General features: G+C 45.0%; 1 protein-coding gene across 1 annotated transcript in view; it reads left to right on the top strand.

The window, feature by feature from the left end:
* The window catches only part of TG (thyroglobulin), a 302,611-nt gene that overhangs the window by 56,486 nt on the left and 227,826 nt on the right, over positions 1-18,299 (top strand). The window contains exons 21-24 of the mRNA XM_060202376.1: positions 8,962-9,111; positions 11,495-11,665; positions 14,568-14,684; positions 17,445-17,560. Of these exons, the coding sequence (XP_060058359.1) occupies positions 8,962-9,111; positions 11,495-11,665; positions 14,568-14,684; positions 17,445-17,560 (554 nt within the window). The remainder of the gene's footprint in view (positions 1-8,961; positions 9,112-11,494; positions 11,666-14,567; positions 14,685-17,444; positions 17,561-18,299) is intronic.

Here is an 18,299-nt window from a genome sequence, read left to right as displayed (position 1 = left end):
CGGTGGATTCATGGTGCAGGCACCGAGCCCAGCAATAACCCTGGAGGAGGAAAAATAAAAATTAAAAAAAAAAGAGAGCCCAGAACTCAATCCATACACATACAGATACCTTATATATGACACAGGCCAAAATATGCCCATTGGGGAAGGCTCTTTAACAAATGGTGTTGGCAGAATTGGACAGCCACAGGTAGAAAATGAAAAACAGACTGCCAATTAACACCACACACCAAAATTAACTCAAAATGGATCAAAGATCTGGCTATCAGACATGAAAGTATAAAATACATAGAAGAATATATCAGTGAAATATTTCATGACATCAACACTAAATCATATTTGGAGACTTCACCCCATGGGCAAAGGAAACAAAAGCAAGATTGAATAAGGGGGACTCTATCAGATTAATAAGGGCGACTCTATCAGATTAATAAGGGGGAATCTATCAGATTAATAAGGGGGACTCTATCAGATTAATAAGGGGGACTCTATCAAATTAAAAAGCTTCCATACATCAAAAGAAAACTCCGTAAAGATAAACAGGAAACCCAGCAAATGGGAGAACCTATCCACACATCATATTTCAGACAGACACTTGCTATCAAACATCTAGAAAGAACTCACTCAACTCAACACAGAAAAAGAACAACCCAATAAAAAAGTGGGCAGAGGACATGCATAGACAGTTTTCCAAAGCATGGCCCACAGACATATGCAGAAGTGTGTGTGTGTGTGTGTGTGTGTGTGTGTGTGTGTTTTTAATGAAATCCAGGCCTAATTCTAAACTCCACACTGGCTTTAAGTTGTAGCTAAATCTTAACTCCCCCTCCAGTCTAGAAACACAATCACTTCTTACTGTGTCGTTCTCACAGTCAGTCCTCCTCGTGTCTGTTTGAAGAGGATAAGGCTGGGATGAGATCTTATATTCTACATCCTTAGTGCCCGGACGAGGCCTGACTCAAAAGAGGGGCTGAGGCACATGAGACTAATTCTCCATGTGTGAGTAACTGCAGTCCCCTGGGGTCTCCTTTCCTCCTCACCAGAGCTGCCCAAATAAAGACACCAGTGGTGGCTGAGACGGTATCACAGACTTCCCACTGAACTCTGTTTTGACTTGAAGAGCCTCGGATTCCACTGGCAAAGATTCAGAGTGTGTGAGTATGTATGTGTGTGTGGGTGAAAGAGAGTGTGTGTCAGTGCGTGTACGTGAGCTTTGCTTGACAGTCACTGCAGGTAATGCTGATAAAGTCCTGGGAACCCCAGAGGAGGCTCACTGATCTTGATGGGCCAGGAGGTGGATCTGCAGTGTATGGGCTTGGGTATTATTGGTCTGGGGCCGGGCCAGGGAACCTGATCTGACTCTCAAATTTCATTCCCTGGAGGTATGGAGAGGGGGAGTTCCTTCCAGTAAATGAACTGGAAGTGTTTATTGATTTCTGTATTATTGGATAGAGACAGAGCAAAATTGGGAGGAGAGAGGGAAACAGAAAGGGAGAGAGGAAAGAAAGACACCTGCAGCCTTGCTTCACCACTCGTGAAACTTTCCCCCTGTAGGTGGAGACTAGGGTCTTGAACCTGGGTCCTTTCACACTGTAATGCTTGTGTTTGACTAGGTGCACCTGCACCTGGCCCCATGGAAATGTTTAAAAAATATTTATTTGATAAGATAGAAGGAAATTGAGAGGGGGAGAGGAGAGAGAGAGAGAGAGAGAGAGAAAGAGAGGGAGAGAGAGAGGGAGAGAGAGAGGGAGAAAGGGTGGGGGAAGAGAGACACTTGCAGTATTATTTCACCACTCTTGAAGCTTCCATTCACTGCAGGTGGGGACGAGGGGCTTGAACCTGGGTCCTTGCACATGGTAGTGTAGTGCTCAACCAAATACACCACCACTGCTCTGCCCCCTGAACTGAAAAATCTTACCTGAAACTTCCTTCTAAGGAACTAAAGGATGAATTGATTTCTATCTACTAGGGAAGGTGGTTCAGCTCACCCGGGAGCCCAGGAGGTGAACCAGTGGTGGATAGTCTTGTTGAAGGGAGCCAACCAGTCGGGACACTGGGAACCAGAAGCTGGTCTGGGAGGCAAGGACTTCACAGAGTGGGCATTACAGTGCCTGAGCTGCGCAAGGGGCTAAGGAAACTTGGCAGACTTTATTTGTTCAGAAATAGTTGGCTTTCTTTGAGGGGCCTGATAGCAAGAAAGACGTAGCGTCAGATTTGGTCCTTGGATAATGGTCTTCCAGTCCAGCTATAATTAAGCCCATGTTCTGTTCCTCAACTGCTGCAGCTTCGAGTTGACTTGCAAAGAATCTCAATCATTGTATTCACCTCCTTCATTTCTTCTGAGTGAGTGGGACGGCCCTGATGGAATTCACAAAGGCACTGGGTTTTTTAATCGCCTGCGTGTTACTGAGTTTTTAATATATGCTGAACCTTATTAGCTTTGCTCTGGCCCAGGAAGTTAGATTTTATGACTCTTATGGTACAAATGAGATAAGAGGCCTAAGGGGAATGTATTCAATAAAACATTTCTCTTTTGAGTCTGGAAGAGCCAGGTTCTAGTCCTGGCACCCATATCTTCTCTATGCAGTGAAATACCGAGGAGGTCAGAAGATTTGTCATGAGGCTGTGGTTTGGATAACATAATCACAAAGCACATATTTTCACACACACCGTGCTCTTTACAAATTCTTTTGGTTTTAATTGACTGTGTTAAAATGTAAACTTTTCTCTATCTGGTTCCAAATCCATTGTTCTGTCCTGTGTGTCATAGGCCTCCTTTCTTGACAAGGAAGTATTTGATGAAATCACACCCTTGGATTCTTGTATTCTCACTGGATGATTTTCCTTCTGAAGCACATCTGGCAGACAGCTGTGTAACTACAAGCAGAACATTGTCCTGTGGAGATAAAGCAGGGATTTTATGTGTTATTATCTCGTGGGGATTATCTGAACAATTCTTCTGGAGAGCAATGACTCAAAGGGTTGATGGGAATATTCACCCCCAGAACACATCTGGACATGACAACCACTACCCAGGCAACTTATACTTTAGGGGAATGGAGACATCGTTTTTAGTTCCAGTCCAGTCACTACTGTTCAGACTTTTTTCTTGTCTTTCTTCTGTAACTACCCGTCAACAGCCTTATTGTCAGATTGGCATATTAAGGGGAATCCCAAAGAAATTGTTTGAATTTTCCATTTCTCCATTCCATCATTCACTTTTTCTTATTCACTATAAGCTCTTATAATAGTTCTAGTTCTTTATGGAAAAAAAAAAGCCAGATTAATGTTGTCATGTCTCCTTCCTCTCTTTCCTTATTTCTTTTATTCTGTTCCCTCTTCATTCATCCCATTCAAGCATCAAATATAGTTATATCAAAAACCATTCAGGGGAGTAAACATTTAGCTTCAGGAAAAAAAACAAACAAAGCAAAACAAAAAGCCTTAGTTTCGGCTTCCATTCTTTCTGGGAAGACGTAAGTGAAAAGAAAGCTACAACGTTTCATATAAAAAAAGACCTAGCATCCTCATCAGGGTGCCAGGGAAGGTTCTCTGGGGCTGACGACAAGCTGGCATAAAGATTCGGAAGGAGATTCCGAAAAGTGCTCGGACAAGAACCAGACACGGTGGCTCAGCTGCATGTGTCCACATACCATGTTCTCGGGCTTGTGCCGAGGTGCTGAAGTGGTGAGAACCATCCCAGAAATGGAGATGAGGGAGGGGAGAAGTGGAGTGACTTTATAGAGATAGCGTACAAGAGTTAGCTGACTGGAAAATTCAGGTGTGTAGGGAACATGGCAGGAGATGGGACCAAAAAGACAGGCCGGGGTCAGAGTGGAGGAGGTCTGGGGCACAGGAAGAGGCTTGGACCCGTGAGGGGTGCTGTGTGCGGACCTGAAGCTGGAGGTTGACGGGGTCACACAGGCACCCGGGAGAAGCAGGCTGAGGAGTGTACGACTGTATGTGCTTCCTCATGGATATTTTCTTTTTTTAAATTAATTAGTTAAATTAGTTAATTAGGGATTTAATAGTTACCCACCAGATTGTAAGATAATAGGTATAATTCTACGTCATTACTGCCACCAAGTTCCGTGCTCCCCCTAAGAGTAACCACCACAGTTCTCCCAAATTCATAGTCATGGGTTGACTATAAATATATATTTTTCTTTCCAAGCTTATGTGTTTCAGTTATCTAAATAACACAAGTGAAATCATTCCATAGTTGTCATTATGGAATTTTTTTTTCTTTTTCCTTCAGGGTTATTGCTGGGGCTCGGTGTGCTGGCATAACAAATCCACTACTCCTTGCAGCCATCCCTTTCCTCCTTTCATTGATAGGACAGAGAGAAATTGAGAGGGAAGGGGGAGATTGAGAAGGAGAGAGAGATAACTGCAGACCCGCTTTGTCTATTGTCTTTCCTGCAGGTGGGAAGCCGGGGGCTCGAACCTAGGTCCTTGCGCGGGTCCTTGCACTTAGCACTATGCTTGTTTGACTGTGTGTCACTACCTGGCCCCCTATTATGGATTTTTTTTTCCTTTAGCAAAAAAAAAAAATGTGATTGTTGCTGCTTCTCTTGATGGGAGCAGTGGTATAACTCCAGGCTTTGTAAAGCTGTGAAACTCAGACCAAACTGCCTTACTTTATGAGAAAAGAAGCTTAGGCCAGCGAGGGTTTCCAGGCATTTTCACAGAGGGATTTAAAAGAGGGATACATGCCCAGCTGTTGTAATGAACTTGAGGGCCTTGAGTATATCTGCTAGTAGAAGGAAAGAGAATGATAACGGAGGTCCTCCCTCATGTTGACTTACGTGTGTGTTCCTCAGGGTGAAAAGATTGTTGGCCTCCGATGCTGAGAGGAACCTTTAGAAGAAACAGGATATATAATTTCTTTATTTGGGGATTAATGGTTTACAGTCGACAGTAAAATACAATAGTTGTTGTTTGTACATGTGTAACATTTCCACCTACAACTCCCACTAGGTCCTCCTCTGCCATCCTGTTCCAGGACCTAAACCTTCCTGCCCCCCTCCACTGTCTTTTACTTTTTCAGTCCACTGACTCCAGTCCAAGTTCTGCTTAGAGTATGTCCCTTAAGCACAGTGGAGAGGCCTGGAATTGAGTGATCTTATAGTCAAAGTCTGTTCTGTCCTCTTATTTCTGTTCCCTCACCTGCATTTTGGATCTTGGAGAAGGGGAACTGGGCCAGGTAGAGACTGCTTTTCTTTCCTTTGGTGGTTGATTTATATAACACACACACACACACACACACACACACACACACACACACACACACACACACACACACAAACATCATTGCGCTGAGGTTAAAACCCTTGAGATGATCAACAACTTGACTCATACAAGTAATGAAACTATTCGAGGAGAGTACATGTTACTTCTTGCAGGCTGGAAAACATATTTCAGTTTCCAGGATGTGCCTCAAGTTTCTGATTTACTCAGAGACGCTGAGTTTGAATGCATGCCAGAGACAGCCATTGTGAAGTCAATGCTGACTCCGTTTGAATGCATCCCACACATATATTTATACTTCCTTGTCAAGGAAGGTGGCCAAGTTGATGACTGAAGAAAAGACTATTTTGATAGAAGGGAGTTCAAAACTTTTTTTAAAAAAACTTTAAAAATTGTATTGATGGGAGTTGGGTGGTGGCGCAGCGGGTTAAGCGCACATGGCGCAAAGCGCAAGGACCGGCAGAAGAATCCTGGTTCGAGCCCCTGGCTCCCCACCTGCAGGGGAGTCGCTTCACAGGCGGTGAAGCAGGTCTGCATGTGTCTGTCTTTCTCTCCCCCTCTCTGTTTTCCCCTCCTCTCTCCATTTCTCTCTGTCCTAGCCAACAACAATGATGACATCAATAACCACAACAATGTTAAACAACAAGGGCAACAAAAGGGAAAAAAAAATTTATTGATCTATTTTATTAGATAGAACCAGAAAAATTGAGAAGGGAGTGGGGAGGTAGAGAGAGAGAGAGAGACAGATACCTGTAGCCCTCCTTCACCACTTGTGAAGATTGCCCCCTGCAGGTGGGAACCAGGGATTTGAACCTGGGTCCTTGCACACTGTAATGTGTGCGCTTAACCGGTTGTGCCACTGCCTGGCCCTGGGAGTTCATTTCTTTATCACCTATTACCTTTTGACCATCAATTTTTATCTTCAGTGGGAACGATACCTTTCCATAGAGTTCTGAAATAACACTTAAACATATGGCATTGTGCTGTGTTTATCCTTTAATTCTTTGTATTCTATACTATATAGTATACATTCCTGTATATCTTGAGGCTCAGCTTTCTTCTCTGAAATGGGTATAAAATAAAACTGTTGAATATCCCTTGGTAATGGACCTGAAGTACATGATAGACTTCCAGGCTCTGATAAAATGGGAAAGCTTTTAGTTCTTTCCTTCAGTAAGTATTAGCTAACTTGAAATTATTTGGAAAACCTGAGGAGAATTCAACTCTGAACCAAGAAAGAAAGCAGAAACACCCCTATCCTCTTCCTTCTTGTCTCTTCTCTTTTCCTTTCTTTTCTTTTCCCTATCCCTTTCTAAGTGTTTTCAGAATCACTGTTGTCAAGTTCATGCATGTTCCTCAGAGCAGAGCTAGTTCTTTATTTTTCTTTATTTTATTTTATTTGCCTCCAGGGTTATTGCTGGGGCTCAGTGCCTGCACTCGAATCCACTGCTCCTGGAGGCCATTTTCCCTTTTGTTACCCTTGTTGGTTATCATTGTTGTTATTGCTGTCATTGTTGTTTAGGACAGAGAGAAATCAAGAGAGGAAGGGAGGACAGAGAGGGGGAGAGAAAGACAGACACCTACAGACCTGCTTCCCTGCTTGTGAAGCGACCCTCCCTGCAGGTGGGGACCCGGGGACTCGAACCAGGATCCTTGAGTTGGTCCTTGCACTTTGTGCCATGTGTGCTTAACCCGCTGTGCCACCGCCCGGCCCCCAGCAGAGCTATTTCTGTCCTAATGTAAGTGAGGTAGGAGATATGCAGCTGTCCAGTTGGAATGTTGGCTTCCTCAAAACATCCCATTTGAGATGAGGCAAATTAAGAAGCATCTGGAGTGCCTGAATCAGAAGGATCAGAGAGCTCTGAGAATCAGGAGACTAAGAAGGAACAAGAAGCGAGGAAGAGAGGGAGGTGAATAAGGCAAGGTTATAGTGACATGACTCAATCAGAAATCTGTCCACCCGGACAGTGAGAGCTTTGCCAATTCGATGCCCTGGGTGTCTCACTGTCCTTTACTTCATCCCAGGCCTCAGCAATGCCATGGTAGGGCTTCCACATACCCCAAAGGGAGCGGAGCTGAGTCGTGGATATCACTCCCCCAGGAGAGGGCCCTGGTTTGGCTAGAGTGGGCCTTGACACTGACTAAAAGCCAAGAGTTTGTAGATACTGAAATAATGACCCTTGGTCTGTGGTTGTACCATGACCTCACACATGTACGCCTCTTGTGTGTCTTCACTTTGACCCAGAGAAATACTGTCAATTCTCACTTTACCAAAGAGAAACCGGATCCTAACAAAGCCAGAAGTCACTCAGGCACAGGCAGTAGAGACAAAAGGTCGGCATGCCCGCCTTGCCTGGCTGTGTCCTTCAGCTCGGGAAGCATGTCCATGAGGACCTTAGCATTCAGATTGCTTTTCAACTCCATGTTCACTTAACTGATTCTTCTGTCTGCTAAACTCTGGTTCAGTAACTAGTGTTACTGTCTCCTTTCCTTGTCTGTCTGCATCAGCCAAACTCATTCCTCTCATAGATTTTGGTGCTTGCTGCTACTTCTTTTTCCTTTTTCTTTCTTTTTAATCTTTTTTTTTAAATTTTTTATTTATAAAAAGGAAACATTGACAAAACCATAGGATAAGAGGGGTACAAGTCCCCACAATTCCCACCACCAGAACTCTGTATCCCATCCCCTCCCTTGACAGCTTTCCTATTCTTTATCCCTCTGGGAGTATGGACCCAAGGTCATTGTGGGATGCTGAAGGTGGAAAGTCTGGCTGCTGAACATGGGCGTTGACAGGTGGATCCATACTCCCAGCCTGTCTCTCTCTTTCCCTAGTGGGGTGGGGCTCTGGGGAAGCGGAGCTCCAAGGCACATTGGTGGGGTTGTCTGTCCAGGGAAGTCTGGTCACAACCTGCTAGCATCTGGAGCCTGGTGGCTGAAAAGAGTGTTAACATACAAAGCCAAACAAACAAACAAAAAGGCTGGAATAGTGCAGATGAAGTGTTGGGGGCGGGGTCCTCCATTTTGTAGATAGCTAGTAGGCATATTTTTAAATCTTCCTTCCTTCTTTCCTTCCTTCCTTCCTTCCTTCCTTTCTTTTTTTCCCTTTTGTTGTCCTTGTTTTTTTTTATTGTTTTAGTTATTATTATTGTTGTTATTTATATCCTTGTAGTTACTGATGTCATTTTTGTTGGACAGGACAGAGAGAAATGGAGAGAGATGGGGAAAGAAAGGGGGAGAGAAAGAGAGACACCTGCAGACCTGCTTTACCACCTGTGAAGCGATTCCCCTGCAGGTGGGAATCAGGGGGCTCGAACCGGGATCCTTACGCTGGTCCTTGTGCTTGGAACCACGTGTACTTACCCTGCTGCCCCACTGCCCGACTCCTGCCTACTGTTGCTCCCGTGTGGACTTCTCTTTCCCTAGCTCTTCAACAAGCAGGTCCCAACCAAATGCTTCATTCGCACCGGCTTTCCATTACCCGGCTGTGACATTCTCGTCTGGGATCCCCACATCCTGCCAGACCACCTTCTTCTCAGGGGTGGGAGTCCTGTCTACCTTTCTCACAGCTTATCTGTTACCCTACAGTCTGACTGTGTGAGCACTCGTGACATGAACGAGGTCTTGAAAGGATCTGGGGTTTCACATACCTTGTTTGTCCTTGGAAGGCAGCTGTCTTCTTCTCTAACATATGCTTCAATTTATTTTTTCCAGTTAAGTGTCCCGAAGGAAGCTTTCTTCAGGATGAGCAGTGTATTCCCTGTCCTGTTGGATTCTATCAAGAACAAGCAGGAAGCGTGGCCTGTGTCCCGTGTCCAGTGGGCAAAACAACTGTTTCTGTTGGAGCTTTCAGCCAGACCCACTGTGAGTTCTTCTGGGTCCTGCTTTTTTTTTTCTTTTAAAATTTTTTAATTTCTTTATTGGGGAATTAATGTTTTACATTCAACAGTAAATACGATAGTTTGTACATGCATAACATTTCCCAGTTTTCCATATAACAATACAACTCCCACTAGGTCCTCTGTCATCCTTCTTGGATCTGTACTCTCCCTACCCACCCACCCTCTGGTCTTTTACTTTGGTGCAATACGCCAATTCCAGTTCAAGTTCTACTTGTGTTTTCTCTTCTGATCTTGTTTTTCAACTTCTGCCTGAGAGTGAGATCATCCCATATTCATCCTTCTGTTTCTGACTTATTTCACTTAACATGAATTTTTCAAGGTCCATCCAAGATCGGCTGAAAACGGTGAAGTCACCATTTTTTAATAGCTGAGTAGTATTCCATTGTGTATATAGACCACAACTTGCTCAGCCACTCATCTGTTGCTGGACACCTGGGTTGCTTCCAGGTTTTGGCTGTTACAAATTGTGCTGCCAAGAACGTATGCGTACACAGATCTTTTTGGATGGGTGTGTTGGGTTCCTTAGGATGAGTCCTGCTTTTAAAGAGGAACATTACAAGCTGGTGGGGACAGAGCAAGGTGTCTCATCTTAGCACTACTGAAATTTGGGGGGCTGTCCCAGGTATTTCTGGATGGCTGGGATGGGCTCCTGGCCACCAAACGCCTGCAGCACCTTCTCCACTATGTTGTGACAAGCGGCATCTTCCCCGACTCTGCAAAGTATTTCTTTGCAAAACTGGAGAAAGGGCAGGGCTCTTGTTCTCAACTGCCCTTCACTGAGAATCAGCTACCTTTCCTGTTTCCTAGTCTTACAGCTCCATTGGATGGTTTTAGAGAAGTGTTTAAGGTTAAGTAACCCTTCTTTCCCTCCCTCCAAGTCCCTCATCTCTTCTTTCTTTCCTACTAATGTGCTAATTCATGTAGAATGTTCTATATGGTACACATAGGCTGCAAAACACTTGCTTTTTTGGTTAATTCTCCACACTCACACACACAAAACTTATCAATGGTCAGCTAATTATGGTTAATGACATAACAAATAGTCTTTAAATATAGAAAATTGCTTAAATGAGTGATAGTAAGTCTCAGGGCTACCATGAAAGAATATCTTTATTTTTAATTTTTTTTTACTAGTGATTTAATAATGATCAATAAGATTATGGAATAAGAGGGGTATGATTCCATACAGTTCCCATCACTCTACTTAACCCTGAAGAGCCAGGTTGAGGTTGTTTCCTTTGCTATTATTTACCAAAAGTTTATTGATCACTTTCTTCGTGTTAGATTTGTATTGGATATGCAGTACGCAGACGGAAAAGCATGGAGGTGCCTTTTCTGTTCTGAAAGAGTTTTGAGGAAAGTAGAAGGTAGATGATAAGTTGAACAGTGTAGTTAATAAGATAAAGTGGTTTAGGAAAGTAGAAGGTAGATAAGTTGAATAGTATAGTTAATAAGGTAAAGTGGTTTATTTTAGACACTGGTACAATAGCTACTGCTTGGTGCTGACAGAGGAGTTTGACCTGCCAAAAGGAACAGCTTCAGCACTGGGATCATTAATGGATCATTAATGGAAGGTGGGAATAGATAGCATAATGATTCTGCAAAGAGAAGTCCCAGGTTCAATCCCCTGCACCACCATAAGCCAGAGTTGAGCTGGGCTCTGGTAAATCCATAGATATAATTAGCATTTACTGGTGGGGGAGCTTTATTAAGTGACGGACACAAGGCAAGATGCCAGGTCACAACAACCAGTCAACAGGTCAGGTTCTAGCTACCTGGCGTTTCTGTTGAGTGGGCGGCAGACAGCTGTCAGCTGCTCATTCACACAGACAAGTGGAAACAATAACTGGAATAACAACCTGGTGGGCACTGTGAGGAAGTGTACGGGGCTGATAGGAGAATGTGGAACACTGGGAGGGACAGATGCATGGAGTGTGGGAGGTGGCTTCCTTGAGGGAATGGGCTCCAGCTGGGAGGTGGTGGGCTGGGCTGTGTGCAGCTGACTCTTTGCTGACTGGGGAGGATTGTGCTCTTGGTGTGAATGATCTGGGCAGAGCCTCTGTCTGAACTCTTTTGCCTCAGAAGGTGCCATATTCTGGGAGCTGAGTGAAGAAGGCTGTTGAAAATCAGGGATTTTATCAGTGTTAAGTGGGTGGGGTTAGGTCATAGGGGGCCTGGGGATCAGCCTTAGGTGAGGGTTGAGACCCTAATGTGTTTTAAACAGGAGAGTACCAGGGTCGGGCGTGTGACCTGATAGTCAGTCAAGGGTCGGGAGTCTGGGAATCTGACAGCAGGTCATCACAGAGGCACAGGTGTGACGGCTGTGTACGGCCTGTTCGTTCCAGGTATCACTGACTGTGAGAGGGATGAGGCTGACCTGCAGTGTGACCACAACGGCCGGTACCGAGCCAGCCAGAGGGACAGAGCCAGCGGGAAGACCTTCTGTGTGGACGGCAAGGGGCAGAGACTGCTGTGGTCTGAAACAGAAACCCCACTCACTGACTCCCAGTGTCTGAGTATGTGCTAGAGGTTCATTCAGTCCTCTCACTGGGGCGAGGAAAGGAGGGACCTGCTTGAACAGTCTTTCTCCATGTTGAAGTTGAGAAAATAGTGATATCAACAAATATCCGCCAGATACAGAAATCCTTAGTGTTTTTCTCCTCCCTCTCGCTCTTCTTTCTAGTTTTAAATGATATTTTATTTATTATTGGATAGAGACAGATAGAAATTGAGATGGGAGGGGGAGAGAGAGAGAGAGAGAGAGACAGAGACAGAGAGACACCTGCAGCCCTGCTTCACCCCTTGTGATACTTCCCCCCTGCAGGTGGGGGCCAGGGGCTTGAACCTGGGTCCTTGCACACTGTAGTGTGTGAGCTCAACCAGGTGTGCCACTGCCTGCTCCTCTCCCTTTCTTTATGTTTAATTCTTGGGAAATAACCTGCCTGTAATTTGAATTGGTCTGTGTCTAACTCCCAAACCTAGTTTCTCCACGACACCAATATGCTTTTACCTAGATTTATCTATTTCCTCAACTAGGTGCACACCTGCAAGTGTACATTCACACACACACACACACACACACACACACACACACACACACACACACACACACACACACACACACAGTAACCTGCCTGTTCTCTAGGGAGCTTGGTGGCAAACCATGGCATAAATGACCCAGGAAATCCAAGTGAGGAGTGTCCACTGTCTTCTGCTCAGGACCATCGTTTCCCGTCTCTGGTGGCAAGCTAGCAAATGCCGAGGCCTATGATATACGTGTGTGCACGTGTCCCCACAGAAAAGTTGCAAACACAATTTAGGTTCTACACCTCCCCCCACTAGCCCTCCTTTTGGGCAGAAATGCTCATCAGAGAAACTAACGCTGGCAGCGTTTAGCAGATGAGTGAGCAGATCTTGGATGACTTGAACACATAAGAAAGGAGGCTCTTGGTGGAGAAGCAGTTTGCCCAAGGGCCCCAAGGATTCTTGGACATTCTGGGATTCTCGCCTGAATTCTGGGATATTAACTCCAGCCCTCTGTGCACCCCTGTGAGTGGCTCAATGTTGAGGATTATAATACACACTTTGTAAACATTTCACAGCTTTTACTGCCCAGCGTTCATCTGCAGCAGAAAGGACAGTGTAATCAGTTGCACAAGAGACCTTTCTGAGTAAGAACTCACTTTAGCCAACTTCATGCGGCCTCCCCAGGGTAGTGGCTTATGCACAGCTTCCAGATGAGTGGGCCTCTGCATCTTTTCTTATGCAGATTCTAGAGCTTCAGTCTCCAGTCCTGGGTGCAGTGGTGATGGGGGGCAGGATTTCCCTGCTAAGAAGCTGAGCCCCCAACGGGCTGCCAACATCTCTCATCTCAGAATTCTTTCAACTTGCCTCTGAGAGGTTCTGTCTCTTTGGGCATAGGATTAAAAGTCTTGTATTTGAGACTGTAAAAAAAAGTAAGAGAAATCAGTTGTATCACTCCTCAAGTGGGTGTCTATTAACCTGAGGAATTTGTGCCCTTTCTAGCTGGAATTCCATCCCTCTGTTTAGTTAACAGTTTTTTCATTTGATAGTGCCGAGACAAGTTGGGAGGTGTGGAAAAGACAGAGAGAGAGAGAGGCAGATGGACACTTGCAGACCTCCTTCACCACTTGTGAAGCACCCCCCTGCAGGTGGGGAGCCGGGGCTTGAACCCAGGTCCTTGAGCAGATCCTTTCACATAGTACTATGTGCGCCCTGCCACCCGGCCCCCATGACATCATTTCTAACAGCTGAGTAGCAGTATTCCATTACGTATATACACTGCAGTTGTTCTAGCTGTTCGTCTGATGTTGGACAACTAGGTTGCTCCTTGGTCCTGGCGATTCCAAATTATGCTGCTGTGAACTTAGGCATACATAGATTGCTTCTAAGAGGTGTTTTTGTTACCTTTCAAAATAACTTACCTTTTCCCAGAAATTACACAGCAAAATAATTATGAGATCTAATTAGTACTCAACATTAAGGATAGAGAGATATAAAATTAATGTCAGGGGCTGAGTGGTGGTGCACCTGGTTGAGTGCACATGTTATGATGTGCAAGGACCCAGGTTCAAGCCTTCAGTCCCCAGCTGCAGGGGGGGAAGCTTCACAAGTGGTGTTGTAGGACTCTCTCTGTTTCTCTCCTTTTCTATCTCCCAGCCTCCTCTCAATTTCTGGCTGTCTCTATCAAAAAAAAAATAAAGATAATTAAAATAAAAAGTAAAGTAAAATTAATGTCAGAGGTAAAATGAGTCGTAAGGACAAAGAAAACTTGGAAGGTTCTTTTTATTTCCTGAGAGTGTTAGAGAAAAAAGACAGACTAATGGTATCATAATATTGTCACCTTATATGATTTATAATATAATATTGAAAGTGTAATACTGTTTGAAGAGTGTGACATATATGAGACAGCATACCGGGACTACCTTTTTATTATTTTTTATTAGTGATGTAATAATGATTAGCAAGACTGTAAGATCACAGGGGTACAATTCCACACAGTGCCCACCACCAGAGTTCCATGTCTCATCCCCTCCATTGGAAGCTTCCTTATTCTTTATCCCTCTGGAAGTATGGACCAAAGATCTTTATGGAGTGTAGAAGGCAGGAGGTGTGTCTTCTGTAATTGCTTCTCCATTGGACATGGGTGTTGGCAGGTAGATTCATATCCACAGCCTGTTTCTATCTTCCCCTTGTGGGGTAGGACTCTAGGGAGGTGAGGTTCCAGAACATATTGGTGAGGTCATCTGTTGGGACTATTTTAAAAGGAATTTCTCTTCTTAGAACATTTGTGTGATAAGGACTATAAACAGGTAGTGCCTTCTCGATCTGACACTCATTTATAGTTGCCTAGTATCCTATAGAGTGAACCTGCATATACATCTGCTTTATTCACAGTGATGCGGAAGTTTGAGAAGTTTCCAGAATCCAAGATGATCTTCAAGGAGGACATTTCTACGTCGGTCAGGTCTAAGGTTCCTGACTCTGAAGCCTCATTGATGCAGTGCTTGGCAGGTAAGGGCCGAGGGAACGTGGGCATGTGGAGAGTGGCATAGATATGTGCCCTGATGATCTTCTGTCAGCTTATTTGTCAATATGCAGGCAATTTTAATATTTTTAAGAGAGAGAGGCAGACCCATATCTCTGACATAGGATGCTGATAGGATTGAACCTGGGTGAGCTGGGGAATTGAACCTGGATCTTCAAGCCTTAGGCACGATGTGCTACCCCTGTTGTATCTCCCTGGTCAGGCTCTATTGATCTTGGCAAGACAAATCAAGTGAAACTATTAAAAATACAGTGAAAAAAATAAATGTTTTATTAAAGTAATGCTTTATTAAAATGCTAAGTCATTCAGTTTATTCAACTCATGTTCTCACTTCAGGTTTGTGGCACGACTGCCGAGACTAATGCTCTGCCCAGTGTTAGGGAGCAAGAGAAGGGAATTAGTTCCTCTCGCACTGCCTCAGCTTATAGAAATGGATGGGCCCGGGTATAGGTGCATCTGGCTGAGCACACCTCTCACCACGCATAAGGACCCAAGTTCAAGGCCCCAGTTCCCACTCGCAGGGGGGAAGCTTCACAAGTGGTGAAATAGTGCTGCAGTGTCTTTTGGTCTCTGTCTCTTGCTCTCTCTTTCTCCCCCTTCCTTCTCAATTTCTGTCTCTATCCAATAAATAAACAAATATTTTTTAAAAATAGTTGAGAGGAAATGAGCAAGAGCTTGATTAAGATCACAGATAGGAAGACTTGCTGTCCAGTCAGACACGAGAGAGAGCGGGACAGTCAGACAAGAGAGAGCGGGACAGTCAGACACGAGAGAGAGGGATGGTCAGACACGAGAGAGAGCGGGACAGTCAGACAAGAGAGAGCGGGACAGTCAGACAAGAGAGAGCGGGACAGTCAGACACGAGAGAAAGGGATGGTCAGACACGAGAGAGAGCGGGACAGTCAGACAAGAGAGAGCGGGACAGTCAGACAAGAGAGAGAGGGATGGTCAGACACGAGAGAGAGCGGGACAGTCAGACATGAGAGAGAGCAGGACAGTCAGACACGAGAGAGCAGGACAGTCAGATAAGAGAGAGTGGGACAGTCTAGGACGGGGGCCTGTGGAGCCAATAGGAAAGCAAGTGTATTATTACTGTATTGATTTTCTAGGTCTCCTATAGCAAAGTGGCTTAAAAGACAGAAATTAATTAATCTAAAATGAGAGAGAGAGGAAGAGAGAGAGAGAGAGATTTATAGTATTTCAAACAGTCATTTAAGAGTTTGGAAAAGAGAGCTGCTGTCCACTGGATGGGGTAAATACTGTTTCTGGTGAGGGAAAGGGCATACTAGTAGACAAGCAAGTCATCTAGGAAATCAGACAGTGGGGCTGAGTGGTGGTAGACCTGGTTCAATGCAGGGACCTGGGTTTGAGCCCCAGGTCCCCACCTGCAGGGGGAAAGCTTTGTGAAGCAGGGCTGCAGATGTCTCTCTGTCTCTCTCCCTCTTTATCTCCCCGTTCTCTCTTGATTTCTGGCTGTCTATAATAAAGCTAATAAAAAAGAAGGTAAATCAATACGGCTGAGGACTAGGAGAGACATGGAGAATGGAGGGAATCTGATATCAGCCTGATAGGAACTCAGGTTCTAGGTCGGCCCGTGAACATGCAGTGCCAAGGGTGCTGATTATTTTAATATTGAGCTAGACTTGTTCTGTTGCCTTCACTGTTTACCTGAGAACCTGGAGCAGGGTTAGGCCTTCAGTGAAGATCAGACTTGCTCAGTGTAGGCAAGAAAAGGCCTCTAGAGTGGAAAGCCACATCTGTCAGTAAGAGTTCTTTTGGGAGTCGGCGGTAGTGCAGCGGGTTAAGCTCACTTGGCGCAAAGCTCAAGGACCGATGTAAGGGTCCCGGTTCGAGCCCCCAGCTCCCCATCTGCAGGGGAGTCGCTTCACAGGCGGTGAAGCAGGTCTGCAGGTGTCTGTCTTTCTCTCCCCCTCTCTGTCTTCCCCCCTTTCTCCATTTCTCTCTGTCCTATCCAACATTGATGACATCATCAACAATAACAACTACAACAACAATAAAAACAATAAGGGCAACAAAAAGGAAATAAATTAATACAAAAATGCTTAAAGAAAGAGTTCTTTTGTTTGAGGCTAGGGGGACCTCACTTGGTAAAGTGCATTTCTTCCATGAGTGACATCCTAGATTTGCACGCCATTGCCACCGAGCTGTAACCTGTTGTGATTTCAACAGGTCCCTGTATCGGACCTTCACAGAATAGAAGCCAGAGTGTCAGGAAGGCTTCCCAGAGGCAGATACAGGTCGAAGTCTTCCCTCATTTGTTTAGTAGCTTTGTCCCTTGGAGCAAGTCACTCTACCGAGCTGTATTTCAATCCCCTCATCCATCAGAGGAGGGTCAGCAAGTCCCTGTAGCATTTGCTCAGTACGTATCTCCGTTATGTAACACGTGCATTTCCCCATGCGTTTATGTGGATATATACTCATGTATTTGAATTTGCATTTCTTGTGGGATTTATTTATTTATTTATTTACCTTTACCAGAGAACTACTCAGCTCTCATAATGGTTTATGATGGTGTGGAGGATTGAACCTAGGACTTCAGAGTCTCAGGCATCGGGGTCTTTTTTGCAGAACCATTATGCTATCTACCCCCACCCCTCTTGTTGGTTTCCCATGTGGATTTGGGTGTGTTGTGGCCAGAGTATGCATCCACTTGTCCTCAGCATTATCCGAGAGAAAAACACAGGCGACTCCCTTGGTGCTTACAGACTGCGCATTGGATGAGACCTGCAGCTTCTTCACGGTGTCCATGGCGGGGTCAGAAGTCTCATGCGATTTCTACACCTGGGCGAGTGACAACATTGCCTGTGTGACTTCCAGTCCGGTGAGTCTTGCCCGCTACCTGGTTCTGTCTATTTCCTGCCAGACACGCCAAGCTTAATAACTTCCTTGGTCCTCATAGGATGCCAGCTTTGTGCCCATAGGTTCATCGTGAGCTGACTTTTCCTCACGCCCTCCCCTCCTGCCATCCTCATTCTCATAACTGAATGTTTCTATGGATCGGTGCATCTTAGTTCTCACAACACACAGAGAATTACAGGTCTCTGTTTTGGCCTGTATTCTGTTTCTACATGGTGAACTCTTACACATCAGTACCTCATAAAATGTTCTTTTTAAAATTTATTTAAAAAAGGAGATATTAAAAAAACCGCAGGATAAGAGGGATACAACTCCACACAATTCCCACCACCAGAACTCTGTATCCCATGCCCTCCCCTGATAGCTTCCCTATTCTTTATCGCTCTGGGAGCATGGACCCAGGGTCATTGTGGGATGCAGAAGGTGGAAGGTCTGGCTTCTGTAATTGCTTCCCTGCTGAACATGGGTGTTGACAGGTCGATCCATACTCCCAGTCTGTCTCTCTCTTTCCCTAGTGGAGAAGGGCTCTGGGGAAGCGGAGCTCCAAGGCACATTGGTGGGGTTGTCTGTCCAGGGAAGTCTGGTTGCATCCTGCTAGCATCTGGAACCTGGTGGTTGAAAAGAGAGTTAACATGCAAAGGCAAACAAATTGTTGACCAGTCATGGACCTAAAGGCTGGAATAGTGCAGATGAAGAGTTGGGGG

The sequence above is a fragment of the Erinaceus europaeus genome, chromosome 1, assembly GCF_950295315.1.
Source record: "Erinaceus europaeus chromosome 1, mEriEur2.1, whole genome shotgun sequence".
Taxonomy (NCBI): domain Eukaryota; kingdom Metazoa; phylum Chordata; class Mammalia; order Eulipotyphla; family Erinaceidae; genus Erinaceus; species Erinaceus europaeus.
The sequence above is the reverse complement of the archived record's forward strand: the minus strand, read 5'-3'. Positions and strand labels throughout refer to the sequence as shown.